The sequence below is a fragment of the Oncorhynchus masou genome, chromosome 18, assembly GCF_036934945.1.
Source record: "Oncorhynchus masou masou isolate Uvic2021 chromosome 18, UVic_Omas_1.1, whole genome shotgun sequence".
NCBI lineage: Eukaryota > Metazoa > Chordata > Actinopteri > Salmoniformes > Salmonidae > Oncorhynchus > Oncorhynchus masou.
In genome coordinates this window covers 47,743,363-47,764,045 of record NC_088229.1, presented here as the reverse complement: position 1 = coordinate 47,764,045, position 20,683 = coordinate 47,743,363, and the positions used below count along the sequence as shown (strand labels likewise).

General features: G+C 44.1%; 1 protein-coding gene across 2 annotated transcripts in view; it reads left to right on the top strand.

Annotated features, from left to right (window-relative positions):
- The window catches only part of LOC135504722 (cadherin-23-like), a 611,744-nt gene that overhangs the window by 342,338 nt on the left and 248,723 nt on the right, over positions 1–20,683 (top strand). For both annotated transcript variants that reach the window (XM_064923533.1, XM_064923534.1), the window contains 2 exons: positions 19,345–19,409; positions 19,565–19,802. In XM_064923533.1, the coding sequence (XP_064779605.1) occupies positions 19,345–19,409; positions 19,565–19,802 (303 nt within the window). The remainder of the gene's footprint in view (positions 1–19,344; positions 19,410–19,564; positions 19,803–20,683) is intronic.

Sequence of the window (20,683 nt, the reverse complement as noted above, 5' to 3'; positions counted from 1 at the left end):
GAACATGCTGTCGTATACACGTAGATCGATAGCATCCCAAACATACTCAATAGGTGACATGTCTGGTGAGTATGCTGGCCATGGAAGAACTGGGACCTTTTCAGCTTTCAGGAATTGTGTAAAGATTCTTGCGACACGGGGCCATGCATTATCATGCTGAAACAAGAGGTGATGGCGGCGGATGAATGGCACGACAATGGGTCTCGTCACAGTATCTCTGTGCATTGAAATTGTCATAGATGAAATGCAATTGTGTTCTTTGTCCGTAGCTTATGCCTGCCCATACCATAACCCCGCCACCACTTTGGGGAACTATGTTCACAACGTTGACATCAGCAAACCGCTCGCCTACTTGCTCTCTGCCATCTGCCCGGTACAGTTGAAAATGGGATTCATCCTTGAAGAGCACACTTCTCCAGCGTGCCAGTGGACATCGAAGGTGAGCATTTGCCCACTGAAGTTGGTGACAATGCCAAACTGCAGTCAGGTCAAGTTTCTGTGCAAATCCACAGTTTCATCAGCTGGTCTCAGACGATCCCGCAGGTGAAGAAGTATGATGTGGACATCCTGGGCTGGCGTGGTTAAACTTGGTCAGTGGTAGTGAGGCCAGCTGGGCGTACTGCCAAATTCTCTAAAATGACGTTGGTGGCAGCTTATGATAGAGAAATTAACATTACATTTTCTGGCACAGCTCTGGTAGACATTCCTGCAGTCAGCATGCCAATTGCACACTCCCTCAAAACTTGAGACTGTGGCTTTGTGTTGTGTGACAAAACTGCACATTTAGAGTGGCCTTTTTTTTGTCCCCAGCACAAGGTGCATCTGTCAAATGATCAGGCTTGGAACCCCTTACAAAATACTTTTAAACTGGACCAACTTGTCCAAGTTGGTGTTTTAAAATCATTGATGAAGAATTTTGAGGCTGATTCCCTGACCTTTCAATGCTTTTAATTTGCTGTTTTGTGATTTTGTTATACTCTTGTGAATTTTTTTTTTTACTATATTACCTGTAGTTTTTCATGTTGGCTGTCTGTTATTGTGTAATGACTTGGTACTGCCTATCTTGGCCAGGATGCTCTTGAAAAAGAGATGTCAAATCTCTATGAGCCCTTCCTGGTTAAATAAGGGTTAAATATATATATTTTTAAATGCTGTTTTAAAGCATCTTGATATGTCACACCTTTCAGGTGGATGGATTATCTTGGCAAAGGATACATGCTCACTAACAGGGATGTAAACAAATTTGTACACAAAATCACGTATGGAACATTTCTGGAATATTTTATTTCAGCTCATGAAACATGAAACCAACACTTTACTACTAGCTACTGTAGCTAGCTAAAAACATACGTGGGTGTGCATCATCTGCATCCTTGTACCTCCCTGCCTTTACCCTCTACGTTTAATCCATACCAAGGACAGAGGTCACCATTATCTATATCCTGACCTAGCAGTGAGAAGGTTACTTAGAACGGGTCCCAAATGACACCCTATTCCCTACATAAATGGATTATTTTTCGACCAGGGCTCATTTGGGATGCATACCCAGTTATCAGCACAGTCCACATAGTAACTCTGGATTATTATTCATTACCATTAATTTCAATGACAGTAACTCACACACACACACACACACACACACACACACACACACACACACACACACACACACACACACACCTGATACAGTAGATACAAGAAGTGCAAAAAGAATACTGTGGAAAATCTATACTGTTTATAGACTGTGCTCATGAAATTGAGTTTGTGACACGTACGCCCCGGTAATCTACTACATGATAAATTTTCTTGGCGATGTTTGTAGTGTGTAGGGACACACACAGAAAGAAAGACAGACAGAGACACACACACACACTCTCACTATCTCACCCCCCCCCCCCCCACCACACACACACACACACACACACACAGAGTGGCTAGCCATCTCCTCTGACTAAACAGATGTTTCTCCCACGCCTCCAGGCTCTGTCCATAAATACCTGTTCGAGCTCGGACAGCTTTATGGCTGACACACACACACAGTCCTGTGTCACCCTGCCTTATCATTCACTGCCTTCCCTCAAGGTCAGCACATGGCCAGAGCAGAGAATCATCACGCTAGAGCCCAACAGACAGCATCACACAGTCATCACATGTGTGTGCAAGTGCATGTGTGCATGTGAACGTACATGTAAAGCCCTGTACAAGATTCACGTGCGTAAATACAATACCATTCAAAAGTTTGGAGTCACTTAGAAATGTCCCTGTTTTTGAAAGAAAAGCACATTTTTGGTACATTAAAATAACATCAAATTGATCAGTTGATAATGTTGTAAATTACTTTTGTAGCTGGAAACAGCTGATGTTTAATGGAATATCTACATAGTTGTACAGAGGCCCATTTTCAGCAACCATCACTCCTGTATTCCAATGACACGTTGTGTTAGCTAATCCAAGTGTATCATGTTCTAAGGCTAATTGATCATGGCGTGCTGGTAAAAGAAGCAATAAAACTTCCTTCTTTCAACTAGTTGAGTATCTGGACCATCAGAATTTGTGGGTTCGATTACAGGCTCAAAATTGCTAAAAATAAAGACCTTTCTTCTGAAACTTGTTAGTCTAGTGAAGACGTGACTCTGGGATGCTGGCCTTCTAGGCAGAGTTGCAAAGAAAAATCCATATCTCAGACACTTCAATAAAAATAAAAGATTAAGATGGGCAAAAGAACACAGACTCTGGACAGAGGAACTCTGCCTAAAAGGTCAGCATCCCGGAGTCGCCTCTTCACTGTTTTCATTGAGACTGGTGTTTTGTGGGTACTATTTAATGAAGCTGTCAATTGAGGACTTGTGAGGCGTCTGTTTTAGAGGTTGACCGATTAATCGGAATGGCCGATTAATTGGGGCCGATTTCAAGTTTTCGTAACAATCAGACATCTGTATTTTTGGACACTTTTTTACAACTTTATTTAATTGGGCAAGTCAGTTAAGAACACACTCTTATGTTCAATGACGGCCAGGGAACGGTGGGTTAACTGCCTTGTCCAGGGTCAGAACTACAGATTTTTACCTTGTCAGATCGGGGATTACATTTTGCAACCTTACGGTTAACTAGTCCAACGCTCTAACAACCTGCTTTACATTGCACTCAGCGAGGAGCCTGCCTGTTACGCAAATGCAGTAAGAAGCCAAGGTAAGATGCTAGCTAATATTAAACTTATCGTATAAAAAACAATCAATCATAATCACTAGTTAACTACACATGGTTGATGATATTACTAGTTTATCTAGCCTGTCCTGCGTTGCATATAATCGATGCGGTGCACATTCGTGAAAAAGGACTATTGTTGCTCCAACGTGTACCTAAACATAAACATCAATGCCTTTCTTAAAATCAATACACAAGTATATATTTTTAAACCTGCATATTTAGCTAAAATAAATCCAGATTAGCAGGCAATATTTAACTAGGTGAAATTGTGTCAATTCTCTTGCGTGCATTGCACGCAGAGTCAGGGTATATGCAACAGTTTGGGCCGCCTGGCTCGTTGCGAACTAATTTGCCAGAATTGTACATAATTATGATATAACATTAAAGGTTATGCAATGTAACAGGAATATTTAGACTTATGGATGCCACCCGTTAGATAAAATACGGAATGGTTCCGTATTTCACTGAAATAATAAACGTTTTGTTTTCGAGATGATAGTTTCCGTATTCAACCATATTAATGACCTAAGGCTCTTATTTCTGTGTGTTTATTATATTATAATTAAGTCTATGATTTGATATTTGATAGAGCAGTCTGACTGAGCGGTGGTAGGCATCAGCAGGCTCGTAAACATTAATTCAAACAGCACTTTCGTGCGTTTTGCCAGCAGCTCTTTGCAATGCTTCAAGCATTGCACTGTTTATGACTACAAGCCTATTAGCTCCCGAGATTAGGCTGGTGTAACCGATGTGAAATGGCTAGCTAGTTAGCGGGGTGAGCGCTAATAGCGCTTCAAACGTCACTCGCTCTGAAACCTGGAGTGGTTGTTCCCCTTGCTCTGCATGGGTAATGCTACTTCGAGGGTGGCTGTTGTCGATGTGTTCCCAGGTAAAAGCGAGAAGAGGGACGGAAGCCATACTGTTACACTGTCAATACTAAAGTGCCTACAAGAACATCCAATAGTCAAGAAATAGATTCTAAAATAGTCCTATAATTCCTATGATAATTACAACCTAAAACTTCTTACTTGGGAATATTGAAGACTCATGTTAAAACAAACCACCAGCTTTCATATGTTCTCATGTTCTTAGCAAGGAACTTAAAAGCTTTCTTACATGGCACATATTGCACTTTTACTTTCTTCTTCAACACTTTGTTTTTGCATTATTTAAACCAAATTGAACATATTTCATTCTATATTTGAGGCTAAATTGATTTTTATTGATGTATTAAGTTAAAATAAGTGCTCATTCAGTATTGTTGGAATTGTCATTATTACAAATAAAATAAAAATTTAAAAATCGGCCGATTAATCGTTATCAGCTTTTTTTTGGTCCTCCAATAAATCGGTATCGGCGTTGACAAATCATAATCGGTCGACCTCTAGTGTGTTTCTCAAACTATACACTCTAATGTACTTGTCCTCTTGCTCGGTTGTTCACGAGGCCTACCACTTCTCTTTCTATTCTGGTTAGCAGTGATCCCCAACATCTTAACAGACCTTGAAGAATTATGAAAATATTAGAGACTCACCCAAGAAGACTTACAGTTGGAATAGCTGCCAAAGGTGTTTCTAACATGTATTGACGGTATTGACTACTTATGCAACGAGTATATTTTAGTTATTTAATTTCTATCAAACAAAACAAAAATATTTCTACCACATTGACATTAGAGTATTTTGTGTAGATTGTTGACAAAAAATGATAATTAAATCAATTTTAATCCCAGTTTGTAACACAATAAAAAGAGTGGTGGTCAGGCTGAAAATATATAATAATTTATACAATGCAAATTGAAAGGCACTTTTCACAGTGATTTTAAAAATTACCTGAAATTTTATTGAAATGCCTTGTTTAGACAATTATTTATGCATTACTCCATTGCCCCCCCCAAACCCACGCACACAGAAACATATTCATGCATGCACACACACACAGAAATACACACAGACTGTTTAATATTTATCTGCTGCTGTGTTACTTATCATTATCAATATTTATTGTGATTACGTCTCTGTCCGGTTCTATCTTTCTCTCCATCTGTCTCTTTCTCTCCCTGGAGAATTTAGACTGGCATCTCCTATCAGTAAAATTGCTCATTGTTTTTCTCTTCCATGGGTTTGAGTGTGTTTGTATTCTTTCATTTCTTATTTATTGCCTCCAATCATATTTTCAGTTCCTCTCTTTCCTTTAGCCATTGTAGCACTAATGGATTTCAGGGCCTGTCAATGTTTTTGAGAGAAACAGTGGGTGTTGGGAAAATATTTATTCACAATGCCCATTTTCTTCTCAATCTTTGTCCTATTATTGTCACACCCTGACCATAGTTTGCTTTGTATGTGTATATGTTTTGTTTGGTCAGGGTGTGATCGGAGTGGGCATTCTATGTTGTGTGTCTGGTTTGTCTGTTTCTGTGTTTGGCCTGATATGGTTCTCAATCAGAGGCAGGTGTTAGTCATTGTCTCTGATTGGGAACCATATTTAGGTAGCCTGTTTGGTGTTGGGTTTTGTGGGTGATTGTCCTTTTGTACTTATGTTTGTCGTGTATTAGTTTGCACCAGTATTAGGCTGTTTCGGTTTTCGTTACGTTTATTGTTTTTCATATTGATTCGTGTTTACTTCAGTTTTATTAAACATGGATCGCAATAGACACGCCGCATTTTGGTCCGACTCTCTTTCACCTACAGAAAACCGTGACAATTATCCTGTTCTCCTCTCCAGTCCTTCAGTATTTTACCCTTCCTTCTCTAGAAATAGGAAAATCACTCATACATCTGAAGATACCTGTTGCAGGTGAATGGGAAATATTACACTGTAAAATGTACTTTCCCCTGTAAATTTCCAGCATTATAGTGTCATCAGAGTTGTTAGATTAATACTGTAATTAGGCCTTACTGCAGGGATGCTGTAAAATGTTTTACATTAAGAAATATTATACAATTAATTGTAATGAATGAATGAATTTAATTAATTTAAGAGAAGCAGGATTAGTATTTTATAGTTTTTTACTGTAATTACATGAGATTGGTGCAAGCAGGTACTGTGTGTGTGTGTGTAGGTATGTATGTATGTGTGTATGTGTGTATATATATATATATATATATAACACACACACAGTACCAGTCAAAAGTTTGGACACACCTACTCATTCAAGGCTTTTTCTTTATTATGAAGACATCAAAACTATGAAATAACACATATGGATTCATGTAGTAACCAAAAAAGTGTAAAAAAAAATCTAAATATATTTTATATTCTTCAAAGTAGCCACCCTTTGCCTTTTAGACAGATTAGCATTCTCTCAACCAGCTTCATGAGGTAGTCACCTGGAATGCTTTTTCAACAGTTTTGAAGGAGTTCTCACATGTGCTGAGCACTTGTTGGCTGCTTTTCCTTCACTCTGCGGTCCAACTTATCCCAAACCATCTCAATTGGATTGAGGTCGGGTGATTGTGGAGGCCAGGTCATCTGATGCAGCACTCCATCACTCTCCTTCTTGGTCAAATAGCCCTTACTCGGCCTGGAGGTGTGGTTTGGGTCATTGTCGTGTTGAAAAACAAATGATAGTCCCACTAAGCTGAAACCAGATGGGATGGCGTGCAAAATGCTGTGGTAGCCATGCTGGTTAAGTGTGCCTTGAATTCTAAATAAATCAATGACATTGTCACCAGCAAAGCACCCCACATCATCACACCTCCTCCTCCATGCTTCACCGTGGGAACCACACATGCAGAGATCATCAGTTCACCTACTCTGAGTCTCACAAAGACATGGAGGTTGGAACCAAAAATCACAAATTAGGACTCATCGGACCAAAGGACAGATTTCCACCAGTTTAATGTCCATTGCTTGTGTTTTTTGGCCCAAGCAAGTCTCTTCTGATAATTGGTGTCCTTTAGTAGTGGTGAGGTGCAATCTGAAGTGCAGTTAATTGATTATTTCTGAGGCCGGTAACTCTAATGAATTATCTTCTGCATCAGAGGTAATTATTGATTTTCCTTTCCTGTGGCAGACCTCATCAGAGCCAGTTTCATCATAGCGCCTTATGGTTTTTGCAACTGCACTTGAAGAAACTTTCAAAGTTCTTGACATTTTCTGGATTGACTGATATCCATGGCTTAAATTAATGATGGACTGCTGTTTCTCTTTGTTTAATTGAGCTGTTCCTGCCATAATATGGACTTGGTCTTTTACCAAATAGGGCTATCTTTTGTATACCACCCCTACCTTGTAACAACACAACTGATTGGCTCAAACGCATTAAGAAGGAAATACATTTCCACAAATTAACTTTTAACAAGGCACACCTGTTAATTGAAGTACCAGTGACTGACTCAATAGGAAGTGGTCTGAGGATGCAGATGGTAAGCTACAGCACTGTTTTGCTTGCACAGACTAGAATATGTTCTGGCATTCTTCCGATGGCATTGTGGAGTACACCGCATTAGTCACTGCCGTCATCAATAAGAGTATCGATGACTTTGTCTGGTGACTGTACCCCAACCAGAAGCCATGGAATACAGGCAATATCCACACTGAGCTTAAGGGTAGATCTGCCGATTTCATTGAGCGGGACTCTAACCCGGATGCTTATAAGTAATCCAGCTAAACCCTTCTACAAACCATCAAACAGGATGGTACTACACCGGCTCTGACACTCGTCGGATGTGGCAGGGCTTGCAAACTATTATGGACTGCAAAGGGAAGCACAGACGCAAGCTGCTCAGTGACACAAGCCTACCAGACGAGCTAAATAACTTCTATGCTCGCTTTGAGGCAAGCAACACTGAAGCATGTATGAGACCATCAGCTGTTCCGTACGACTGTGTGATCAAGCTCTCCGTAGCTGATGTGAGTAAGACCTTTAGACAGGTCAACATTCACAAGATGGCAAGGCGAGACTGATTACCTGGACGTGTATTCCGAGCATGCGCTGATCAACTGGCAAGTGTCTTCATTGACATTTTCAACCTCTCACTGATCGAGTCTGTAATACCAACATGCTTCAAGCAGACCACCATAGTCCCTTTGCCCAAGAACACCAAGGCAACCATCCTAAATTACTACTAACCTGTGGCACTCATGTCTGAAGTCATGAAAGGCTGGTCATGGCTCACATAAACACCATCATCCCAGAAACCCTAGATCCACTACAATTTTCATACCGCCCCAACAGATCCACAGATGATGCAAACTCTATTGCACTCCACACTGTTCCAAAAGGGACACATATGTGAGAATGCTATTCATTGACTACAGCTCAGTGTTCAACACCCAATTGCCCTCAAAGTTCATCACTAAGCTAAGGACCCTAAAACTAAACACCTCATTTGCAACTGGATCCTGGACTTCCCGACGGGCCACGCTGCCATGATGATCCTCAACACAGGGGCCCCTCGGGGGGGGGGTGCTCAGTCCCCTCCTGTACTCCCTGTTCACCCACGACTGCATGGCCAAGCACGACTCCAACACCATCATTTAGTTTGCAGACGACACAACAGTGATCACCGATAACGATGAGACAGCCTATAGGGAGGAAGTCAAATACCTGGCAGTGTGGTGCCAGGATAACTACCTCTCTCTCAACGTGATCAAAAAGGAGATGGTTGTGGACTACAGAAAACGGAGGACCGAGCATGCCCCCATTCTCATCTATAGGGCTGTAGTAGAGCAGGTTGGGAACTTCAAGTTCCTTGGTGTCCACATCACCAACAAACGAACCTGGTCCAAACACACAGTCGTAAAGAGGGCACGACAACTCCTATTCACTGAGAAGATTTGGCGCAGGTCCTCAGATCCTCAAAAAGTTCTACATCTGCACCATCGAGAGCATCCTGACTGGTTGCATCACTGCCTGGTATCGCAACTGCTCCGCCTCTGGTTGCATCACCGCCTGGTATCGCAACTGCTCCGCCTCTGGTTGCATCACCGCCTGGTATCGCAACTGCTCCGCCTCTGGTTGCATCACCGCCTGGTGTCGCAACTGCTCCGCCTCTGACCTAAGGCACTACAGAACGTAGTGCGTATGGCCCAGTACATCACTGGGGCCAAGCTTCCTGCCATCCAGGACCTCTATACCAAGAGGAAGCCCCCAAAAAATTGCCAAGGACCCCAGCCACCCTAGTCATAGATTGTTCTCTCTGCTACCACATGGCAAGCGGTAGCAGAGTGCCAAGTCTAGGTCCAAAAGACAGCCTCTACCCCCAAGCCATAAGACTCATGAACAGCTAATCAACTGGATACCCAGACTATTTGCATTGTACCCACCCCAACCCCATTTCTACACTGCTGCTACGCTCTCTTTATTATCTGGGGCGGCACTTTAGCCTAGTGGTTAGAGCGTTGGACTAGTAAGTGGAAGGTTGCGAGTTCAAACCCCCGAGCTGACAAGGTACACATCTGTCGTTCTGCCCCTGAACAGGCAGTTAACCCACTGTTCCCAGGCCGTCATTGAAAATAAGAATTTGTTCTTAACTGACTTGCCTGGTTAAATAAAGGTAAAATAAAAAATGTAAAAAAATCCATGCATAGTCACTTTACCTCTACCTACATGTACATATTACCTCGATTAACCGGTGTCCCCGCACATTGACTCTGTACTGAAACCTCCTGTATATAGCCTAGCTTCTGTTATTTTATTGTTGCTCCTTAATTATTTGAAATATTTCTTCTTCTTTTATCTTAAAACTGCATTGTTAGTTCAGGGCTTGTAAGTAAGAATTTCACTGTAACACCTGTTGTATTCTGTGCATGTGACATACAATTTGATTTGATTTGATTTTTTAAATGCATTCCAGGTGATTACATCATGAAGCTGGTTGAGAGAATGCCAATAATTAAATCTGTCCTGCCAAGCTGTCAAGGCAAAGGGTGGCTACTTTGAAGAATCTCAAATATAATTTTGATTTGTTTGGCACTTTTTTGGTTAATACATGATTCATATGTTATTTTATATTGTTGATGTCTTCACTATAATTGTACAATGTAGAAAATACTAAAAATAAATAAAAACCCTGGAATTTGACCGGAACTGTGTGTGTGTGTGTGTATGTACATATATACAGTGCTCAAAAAAATAAAGGGAACACTTAAACAACACAATGTAACTCCAAGTCAATCACACTTCTGTGAAATCAAACTGTCCACTTAGGAAGCAACACCGATTGACAATAAATTTCACATGCTGTTGTGCAAATTGAATAGACAACAGGTGGAAATTATAGGCAATTAGCAAGACACCCCCAATAAAGGAGTGGTTCTGCAGGTGATAACCACAGACCACTTCTCAGTTCCTATGCTTCCTGTCTGATGTTTTGGTCACCTTTGAATGCTGGCGGTGCTTTCACTCTAGTGGTAGCATGAGATGGAGTCTACAACCCACACAAGTGGCTCAGGTAGTGCAGCTCATCCAGGATGGGACATCAATGTGAGCTGTGGCAAGATGGTTTGCTGTGTCTGTCAGCGTAGTGTCCAGAGCATGGAGGCGCTACCAGGAGACGTGGAGGAGGCCGTAGGAGGGCAACAACCCAGCAGCAGGACCGCTACCTCCGCCTTTGTGCAAGGAGGAGCAGGAGCAGCACTGCCAGATCCCTGCAAAATGACCTCCAGCAGGCCACAAATGTGCATGTGTCTGCTAAAACTGTCAGAAACAGACTCCATGAGGGTGGTATGAGGGCCCGACGTCCAAAGGTGGGGGTTGTGCTTACAGCCCAACACCGTGCAGGACGTTTGGCATTTGCCAGAGAACATCAAGATTGGCAAATTCACCACTGGCGCCCTGTGCTCTTCACATATGAAAGCAGGTTCACACTGAGCACGTGACAGACGTGACAGTCTGGAGACGCCGTGGAGAACGTTCTGCTGCCTGCAACATCCTTCAGCATGACCAGTTTGGCGGTGGGTCAGTCATGGTGTGCGGTGGCATTAATTTGGGGGACCGCAGCCCTCCATGTGCTCGCCAGAGGTAGCCTGACTGCCATTAGGTACCGAGATGAGATCCTCAGACCCCTTGTGAGACCATATGCTGATGGCACTGGGTTCCTCCTACTGCAAGACAATGCTAGACCTCATGTGGCTGGAGTGTGTCAGCAGGTCCTGCAAGAGGAAGATATTGATGCTAGGGACTGGCCCGCCCGTTCCCCAGACCTGAATCTAATTGAGCACATCTGGGACATCATGTCCTGCTCCATCCACCACAGACTATCCAGGACTGGGGGATGCTTTAGTCCAGGTCTGGGAGGAGATCCCTCAGGAGACCATCCGCCACCTCATCAGGAGCATGCCCAGGCGTTGTCGGGAGGTTATACAGGCACGTGGAGCCCACACACACACTACTGAGCCTCATTTTGACTTGTTTTAAAGGACATTACATCAAAGTTGGATCAGCTGGTAGTGTGGTTTTCACTTTAATTTTGAGTGTGACTCCAAATCCAGAGTGGGTTGATAAATTTGATTTCCATTGATAATTTTTGTGTGATTTTGTTGTCAGCACATTCAACTATGTGAAGAAAAAAGTATTTAATAAGAATATTTCATTCAGATCTAGGATGTGTTACTTTAGTGTTCCCTTTATTTTTTTGAGCAGTGTACAGTATTTACACACAAAGATGACAGTAATGTTGACAGCAATAAAAATAGTAGCTATATTTAAAAAAATAAAATAATGGTCAACGTTTAAATTGAAAAAAAAATTATAATTTTTTTCAATTTTAAACGTTGACCATTATTTTTTGTTTTTAAATATAGCTACTATTTTATTGCTGTCAATGTTACTGTCATCTTTCTGTGTATCACTTTGCTTTGTCAACATTGACCTTGTTATTCATGCCATTAAAGCATATTCAATTTGGATATGAATTTCAATTTGAGAGAGAAAGATGGACTGCTCTGTTGGCTGCAACTTCGTCAGTGCTCTCCACCACACTGCTTGACAGATACTGAACATCTTTACTGGTGTGTATGCGTGTGCTCCCACGCATACGTATGTTGGTATTGGTGCATTTTACATAGTTGCAAAGCTATTGACTCTATATTATGGACATGATGGTGTGTGCATGTGCGTGTGAATTGCTGTTTGTGTAGAGGTGTTTAGATGTGTAGCGCCGGGAGGAGAGGGGATTGTTTGTGTTTGGAGGGTAGTGTCTGTTTGACAGCAGGCCTGGTAGACCATAATTGGTTTCCCTTTCCACACCCCCCATTCCTCAGAGCCCGGCAGAAAAGTAACTTTAGGAGCTCTGTAATTCAAATTCCAGGTCATATAAGCCATAAAAGCAACGCTCCATGACCTGAGATGGTATGGCCTGATTATCTGTGTTCCTCTCTAACTCTCTGTCATCACTGAGTGGAAGCTTTCACCTCCAAACATTTTGAAACCGACCTACACAAATGGAGGACAAAGAACCAGGAAGTGTGAATGTGGGATTTTATGCTCTGTCAATGGCTGGAGAGTGCAAGACATTAGCGTTAGAGGAAGGGTTCAAACATGACTGGAGATTATGTTGGAGGGTCTCGCTTGAGATGTTTGATTCTTTGAGGGGTAGATCAACTAAGCAAATAGCAGGTGGATTTGTGTGGAGGTACTGCAAACACAATCACTTAGATGTATATAGCTCTCCCACACACACACACTTCTCTCTCTATCAATTCAATGGGGCTTTATTGGCATGGAAAAAAAGTATTTACATTGCCAAAGCAAGTGAAATGAACAATAAACAAAAGTGAGAAGCCGCAAAACAACATTAACAAAAACATATTAGAAATTAACAGTAAACAACGCACTCAAAAGTCTCAAAATGGTAAAGACATTATTATTTTTTTAACCTTTAATTAACTAGGCAAGTCAGTTAAGAACAAATTCTTATTATCAATGACGGCCTAGGAACAGTGGGTTACCTGCCTTTTTAAGGGCAGAATTACATATTTTTACCTTGTCAGATCGGGGAATCTATCTTGCAACCTTCCAGTTACTAGTCAAACGCTCTAACCACTAGGCTACCTGCCTCCACACATTTCAAGAGTCATGGCAGTGGGCCACACATCTGCTGCTGTGGTTGCATACTGCAGTATTCGCCTAAACAACAGATATGGGAGTTTATTAATGCTAGATTTTTTTTCTTCAAATTATTTGTGGGTAGGTGTGATCTGTGGGAAATATGTATCTCTACTGTGGTCAGACATTTGGCTGGAGGTTAGGAAGCTCAGATTCCATCTCATTTTGTGGGCAGTGTGCACATAGCCTGTCTTCTCTCGAGACCCAGGTCTACCTATGACGACTTCTCTACATAGCAAGACAAGGCTCACTAAAAGTCTGTACATAGTTAGTCACATTGGCCAGGTATTCTGCCACTGTGTAATCTCTGTTTTGGGCCATATAGCATTCCAATTTGCTCTGTTTTTTGGTTAATTCATTCCAGTGTGTCAAACAGTTATCTTTTTGCTTCATCATAATTTGGTTGGGTCTAATTGTGTTGCTGTCCTGGGGCTCTTAAATTCTCTCTCTCTCTCTCTCTCTCTCTCTCTCTCTCTCTCTCTCTCTCTCTCTATCTCTCTGTCACTCTCCCACCTTTCTAGACATCTATGTTGAGGTTTGATATGCTCTTAGCATGCCAACAAATAAAGGGTCAGAGAGGGTCAGAGAGGATCAGAGAGAGAGTGTCAGAGAGAGAGAGAGCGAGAGAGAACTGAGAAAACAGTGTTTGTTTACGATTGCATTGTTACAAACAATTGAGTAAAACAAGCTTATTTGGGGTTCTGGTGGGGTATGACAGTTGAACTAGGCTCATGAGGCATTTATAGTTATTAAAGTTATATATTCTTCATGAATCAATTGGTATAAGTCATTATTTTAAAATCTCACAAATTGAAATAGCAATCACAGATGGCCCCTTTTAATAAAATCTAACAATGAATTAAATTGGGATTTTTTTCTCCTCACTTTTGAATTGAAGGTAGGAGTGGAGACTAAATTAGAACTGACAGCATTTTAGCAACATCAAATCTGTTCATATACACCCCCAGGAAGAATATGAGATTTGTTTTTCTTCTGATAAGTGAGAACTTAGATATGGTCATTTTCACATTTTCATAAATTCATAGAATGCTTGGGAATGACATATAGTATGGCATTTGTGAAAATTCTATAGCATTATAGTGGGAAAGCGGCCATGCGTTTGAGCAATTAATAGACGGTGCAGTAAATAAAACCTAATAAAAACATCTGTCTTAGTCCAGGACCGGAGTCTTCACAGACTGGTGAGCCATAGTCAATCAGAGCTACAGTAGGCCTTTATGCAAATAAGCCATTTGCCTCATGGGCCTTCCATAATTCACTTCAAATTGGACTGTTTTTTCAGGCAGTGGCAACAGCACAACTTTGACAATAGAATGCATTAGCCAAAAGCCACAAAATACATCTGAATGGATTTCTGCAAATATGTAAATACCAGGGGAGGCTCTTACATTTGGGAACTTTACAGTCCTATCTATTGATCAAACAACCATGAAAAGGTAGGCTCTCTCCCTCAGTTATGCACATCAACGACAACAAGATCAACAACTAAAGCTAGCCAGAGCGAGATGAGCCAAAATCTAACTTGGGAACATTAGATAAACTCTCTCAAACCTTTTCATTGAGTTTGCCCTCAAAATTGCACTGATAAACAATGGAGGAATAGTAGCCTGCTCTTCCTACAGTTTTACCTGCCAATGCATGCTTGTCCCAACCCACGTTTTGGCAACTGAATGGCAACTTGCCTGCCCGTCCATTTGATCGCTGCCAAATACATTTGATTGACAACTAAGGGTGCGTTCGTAAATTGACTTCAACGTGTCAGAGTGCGCTCTGCGTCGTTCGTAAATTTAGAGCGTTGACACTAGATGCGCTGCTCTGGCGGAGGAGTAGGGTTGATCAACTAGCTAACCAAATGACACCTGCATCTCTAGCTATAGCCACCAAAAAACGATATGAGGGGGGGGGGAAATGTCACTCACCAACTTCTCCAATGACTTGACTGCGGTCAAATAATGACGTGACATCCTCCCAACAGCTTAAGCTCTGTTTTTAGCTTGCTAAATAAATGTATATATAAATAGATAGGCTAGACTATTAGCCACATTATGACTGACTTGTGATCATTAACTTTACTAGTATGATTGTATTGTAGCGACCCACACAGACAGCTGTGTGTTATGTGTTAGGCTAGTAGGTGGTTGTGTTGTACTTACCAGTACCCAGTGTTCACGGGGTCCGACATGCCAATCAACCTGCTATCTTCCAATCACGGGAATGCCTGGAATGTTCTGATGCCGGGCATCCTGGTGGTTGGTGGAGTGTCGTGGAGGGGGGTTGGGCAGGGGGATGGAGCATTGGAAGTTAAGACCAGGTTTAGCCTTTGTTCTCTCTCTGAATTATGTGGCTAGCTACCGCAGGTGAGAACGGGGGTTGAAAGGTAGGGAACGATTGTGGCCAAGGAGGTGCACGTGCATGGATGTCGGAGGATCTGGTTGAGGATATCGCCAGGGCGTCGGAGCCCAGTGGCCGCTTGAGGGAGGACGTTAGAGTGATGCCGGCTGAAGCGGGCATGAGTCCTTCGTCGACTGTGTTTTGCGCGGATTCTAGTGGGTGGACCGAAGGGGTGACGTCGACAAGTCGACACGAGGAATCTGGGGCTCAGGATGTAAACAAACATGGCTTTGCCCAGTTACCAGCTGCGTCCGTATCTGTTAAGATTCCGGTAAGGCGGATTGGGAAGCTTTTCATGCTCAGTTTGAACTGTTAGCTCATTTTAGGGGGTGGTCGGTCGGATGAAGAAAGGGCACTGCAGTTGGCTTTATGCCTCACGGATGAAGCTCTGGCCTTTTTGATATTGATTAGCCCCGAGGACAGACATGATTATGGGGCTTTAGTGGGGGCACTGAGGAGGCGCTATGGACAGTTGTGTACAGCCTGGGCTACTGCGCTCCGAACTGAGTAATAGACGCAGGCAGCCGGGAGAGCCTCTACGGGTGCTAGCTAATGACACTGAGAGCCTCTCTAGCACGGGACCAGTTCATACAGGCGCTGTCTCCTATGGAGCTGCGCATACAGACCCAGCTGGCTCATCCTGAGTCATTGCTGATAGCCTTGGAGATGGCTTTGGAGAGGGAGCTGGTGTGGGCTGGGGCTTTGGTGGGGGTGCAGGGAGACAGACCCTCTGTGCGAGCTGGGGGCAGAGCAGCCCGGAGACTGAAAAGCCTGCATGGGTGGCTGAAATGACAGAACTCATTCGTGCTGTGTCGCTACAGGCGGCACAAAACACACGTCTGCTGGGGTTGTGGCCAGCCAGGCCATCTGTGCCGATATTGCCCCATGTCCCCCAGAGCTCAGGGAAACGGCTCGGGGACCGCATAGACCGGGTAGTGCAGACCCCTTGATTTCCATCCCAACCACCATCTTCTTCAGGAGGAGCCCACTGGCACAGACGGGGAAGCAAGGCTCTACTTCCCCCAGAAGCAGACGAGGGCAAGCGGATGGAGCCTGTTGCTGTGGTGGGCCGGACCTGTGTTGGGGACTTTTGTCATCTCACTGTGGAGGGGGTGCCCTGCTCTGCCCTGGTGGACACTGGGGTCCACAGTAACCCTGGTGAGGCCAGATATTGTGCCAGGTTGGACTCAGTGTGAGCCCACAACTGTGCAGATCCGCACAGTCACAGGTGAGCTGGCACCCATGAAAGGGAAGGGATTAATGACTCTGACAGTAGGGGGCAGGTCTGTGCGTCATCCTGTGTGGGTGGAGGCTGTGCAGGACCCTTGTATACTGGGGTTGGACTTTCTTAGGAGCACAGGCTGCCAGTTAGACCTAAATGGGGGCACACTGAGCTTCCAGGGAGGGCCGGCAGTCACCATGGCCCCCCCTAATGTCACATTCACGTAACCCAACAAACCCTTTACTCCAACAGTTAAAGCAGCAAAGTACCCCTCTCCCCAGAGGCCAGAGCCAAAGCTGCATTCTCCACTAACAGAGGACAGTGGCAGTTCAAGGTCCTGTGCTTCAGCCTGTGCAACGCCCAGTTACTTTTGAGCATTTGATGGACAGGGTGCTGGAAGGCATTCCCCGACAGCAGTGTCTGGTATACCTCGACGACATCCTGGCCCATGGCAGCTCCTTCAGTTCAGCCCTGGGGGGCGCTACGGTGTGTGCTGGAGAGGGTGGCTGCCGCAGGTCTGAAGCTCCACCCCGAGAAGTGCCACTTCATGAGGAGAGAGGTGTCCTTTTTGGGTCACCGAGTGGGGAAGGAGGGGATCAGCACCATGGAGGACAAGGTGGGGGCTGTCAGAGACTGGCCCACACCCACCGACAGCTAAAGAGCTTCCTGGGCCTTGCCTCGTACTACAGGAGGTTTGTACGGGGCTTCTCAAGCGTCGCTGCTCCCCTGAACCGCCTGCTCCCGAAGGACAAGGCTTTCACTTGGACAGTGGAGTGTGAGGAGGCGTTCAACACCCTGAAACGTGCACTGATCGAGGTCACCGTGCTCGCTCCCCCTGACGTCACCTTGCCGTTTATCCTGGACACAGACGCGAGCAATGTGGGCATGGGTGGGGTGCTGGCCTAGGTGGGCCCAGAGGGGGAGAGAGTGGTGGCGTACTTCATAAAAAACATTTGACAAACATGAGCGCCGCTACTGTGTCACCCGGTGGGAGCTCTTGGCTGTTGTGGCTTCCATAAAACACGTCAAGTACTACCTGGGTGGCCTGCCCTTTACTGTAAGGACTGACCACTCTGCTCTCCGGTGGCTCATGTCGTTCAGAGAGCCAGAGGGGCAGGTGGCACGCTGGTTGGAGGAGCTTTAGCCGTATAACTTCGCAGTGGTGCACAGGGCAGGGGCACGCCACTCCAACGCCGACGCCATGTCCCGTCAGCCCTGTACTGCAGACGGCTGCCGCCACTGTGAGCGGAGAGAGTGACGGGAGAGAGAGCTGTGTGCAGAGGGGGTCTGTGTCACAGTGTGTCGGGCGAGCGGGGCCTGTCTGCTGTGAGCTGCAGACTGTCGACGTGGCTGAATGGGGGCAGCAGCAGGGACGGGACACAGACCTACAGCCAGTGCTACAGTGGGTAGAGGCGCAGATGAGGCCACCATGGGAAGAGGTGACAGCGCTCTCACTCGCGACCAAAGGGTTGTGGTCAAAGTTTGAGAGACTGCAGCTGGCTGGTGGCGTGCTACAGCAGGCACAGAAGGAGTCAGTTATGGGAGAGGAGAGGTGGCAGTTGGTGGTCCCGAAAGCATTGAGGGAGGCTGTGCTCCGGAGTACTCATGGGGGGGTGGAGACTGGACATTTTGGGGTCATAAAAACACTCCGCCGCCTCCGTCAGGGTTTTTACTGGGGGCAGCACAAGACGGATGTGGAGGACTTTTGACGCCGCTGTGACAACTGCACAGCGAGAAAGGGCCTCCCAGGCCGCTCTTATGCTCAGCTCCTACAGTTCCCAGTGGGGGCACCCATGGAGAGGGTGTGAGTGGATGTAGTTGGGCTGTTCCCCACCACAGACAGTGGAAACCGCTGGGTGCTGACAGCCATGGACTATTTCACAAAATGGCCTATTGCCAAAAAATATATTTTCTAACTAAATTGTTTACAAACAAAAATAATGCAAAGAAACTATGTATAGCTTCCAAATATTTTTAAACTAGCATGTGGATGTCATGGACTGTCAGTGAATCTGAATTGGAGATAGGTAACATTTCTTGGTCACATCCCTCAGCTATATACCAATTTATGTATGTTTTTTTGCATTCACCAGAAAGTGTAAACACCCTACTTGCATAGTGGTGGTTTGATTTGCACCTTATTTCTTGTTCTTCTACTTGTTTTGAGGGAATCCAACGCCACAGTCAAATGGCACCCTATTCACACAGCACTATGTAGGAAATTGGGTGTCATTTGGGATTCAGCCTTAGCATTTTTAGGGGGTTTACTGTAGGACCATCCAATGAATATCCAGTGGGGTGTTATGCTTAAATGTGTCTCTTGGTCTGTCATGTGTCCCTGTGTGTGTCACTGTCACCCAAAGACTGCTGGTGCCTTTCCCTTCTCCTCTCTCTTCAATCTGCATACATGCATACAAACATTGAATAATATCACTTTCTTCCCTCTCCTCAGGCTATAGACGGTGACTTTGGCACGTTTGGGACAGTGCGGTATTACTTCAGTGATGAGCCTGACCAGTAAGACACACCTAAATACACAGACTGAGATACCATATAAATGAACTCTCCTACCTTTTATCAAAGGGCATGATTGAATAGTATTTTAATTTAAATAAGTCTAATTTGTTGAATGCTGTGTATTGTTATTGTCCTGTCACATGCCTCTCCCCCAGGTTTTCATTGGACTCTGAGACAGGCTGGGTGCATCTGTGGGGCAATCTGGACTATGAGCTGATGCGTCGATTCACTCTGACCGTGCTGGCCCGGGACGGGGGTGGAGAGGAGACCACAGGCAGGCTGTGGGTCAACGTTCTGGATGTCAATGACAACACACCCCTTTTCCAGAAGGAGGCCTACATGGGCTCACTGAGAGAGAACGAACAGGCCGCGCAACAGGTGGCCCGAGTCAGGGTAGGTGAAGACACACACATAAAACCACACAGACACACATAGACAGATGGACACAAGCACACACAGACACACAAACATAGATAGACAGATAGACATAAACACACACACACACCAGGGCAGGATGAGGAGGGGGAGGTCTAAGTTGTGACACAAAGGATACACCCTGAGACCCATATCAAGTTGACTTTTGCTTTGATGTAATTTTTCTCTTCATTTTTACCCAAGCCGATTGCCCTCTTCGATTTCAGATACACAGTTTAAGTGGAGCTTGTCTATGTGTGTGTACATGCACGTGTGTGTGTGTGTGTGTGTGTGTGTGCATGTGTCCATGCACACATACTGTGCCTTCGGAAAATATTCAGAACCCTTAACTTTATCTTCATTTTGTTATGTTACAGCCTTATTCTAAAATTGATCACATAGTTGTTTTCCCTCATCAATCTACATACAATTCCCCATAATGACAAAGCAAAAACAGGTTTTCAGACATTTTTGCAAATTTATTACAAATAAAATCCGGAAATATCACAGTTTGTCCTTTAAATGTTGCAGTTTGCGGCACCGGAACTTGCGTGGTGCCGCGGAATCCTATGGCACATTATTTAAGTGCTAACCACTGGTACCATTATTGCTCGTTAGTGCTAGTTTGACCACCAGAGAGCATATTTGAGAAGCATTTGATAGTCTTCAATAGTGTCTGTACTAGAGAATTTAAAAAAAAAAATTGTAAGAACATAGTAGATGGGACAATTTTAAGAAATTTTGCTCATTAATTGTATTAATATTATGGTGTTTCTATTCCAATTGTATAATTGTAGTCTAAACAATACCCAAACGGAGATTCGGTCAAAATAAAAATGTCATTGATTTATCAAGACCCG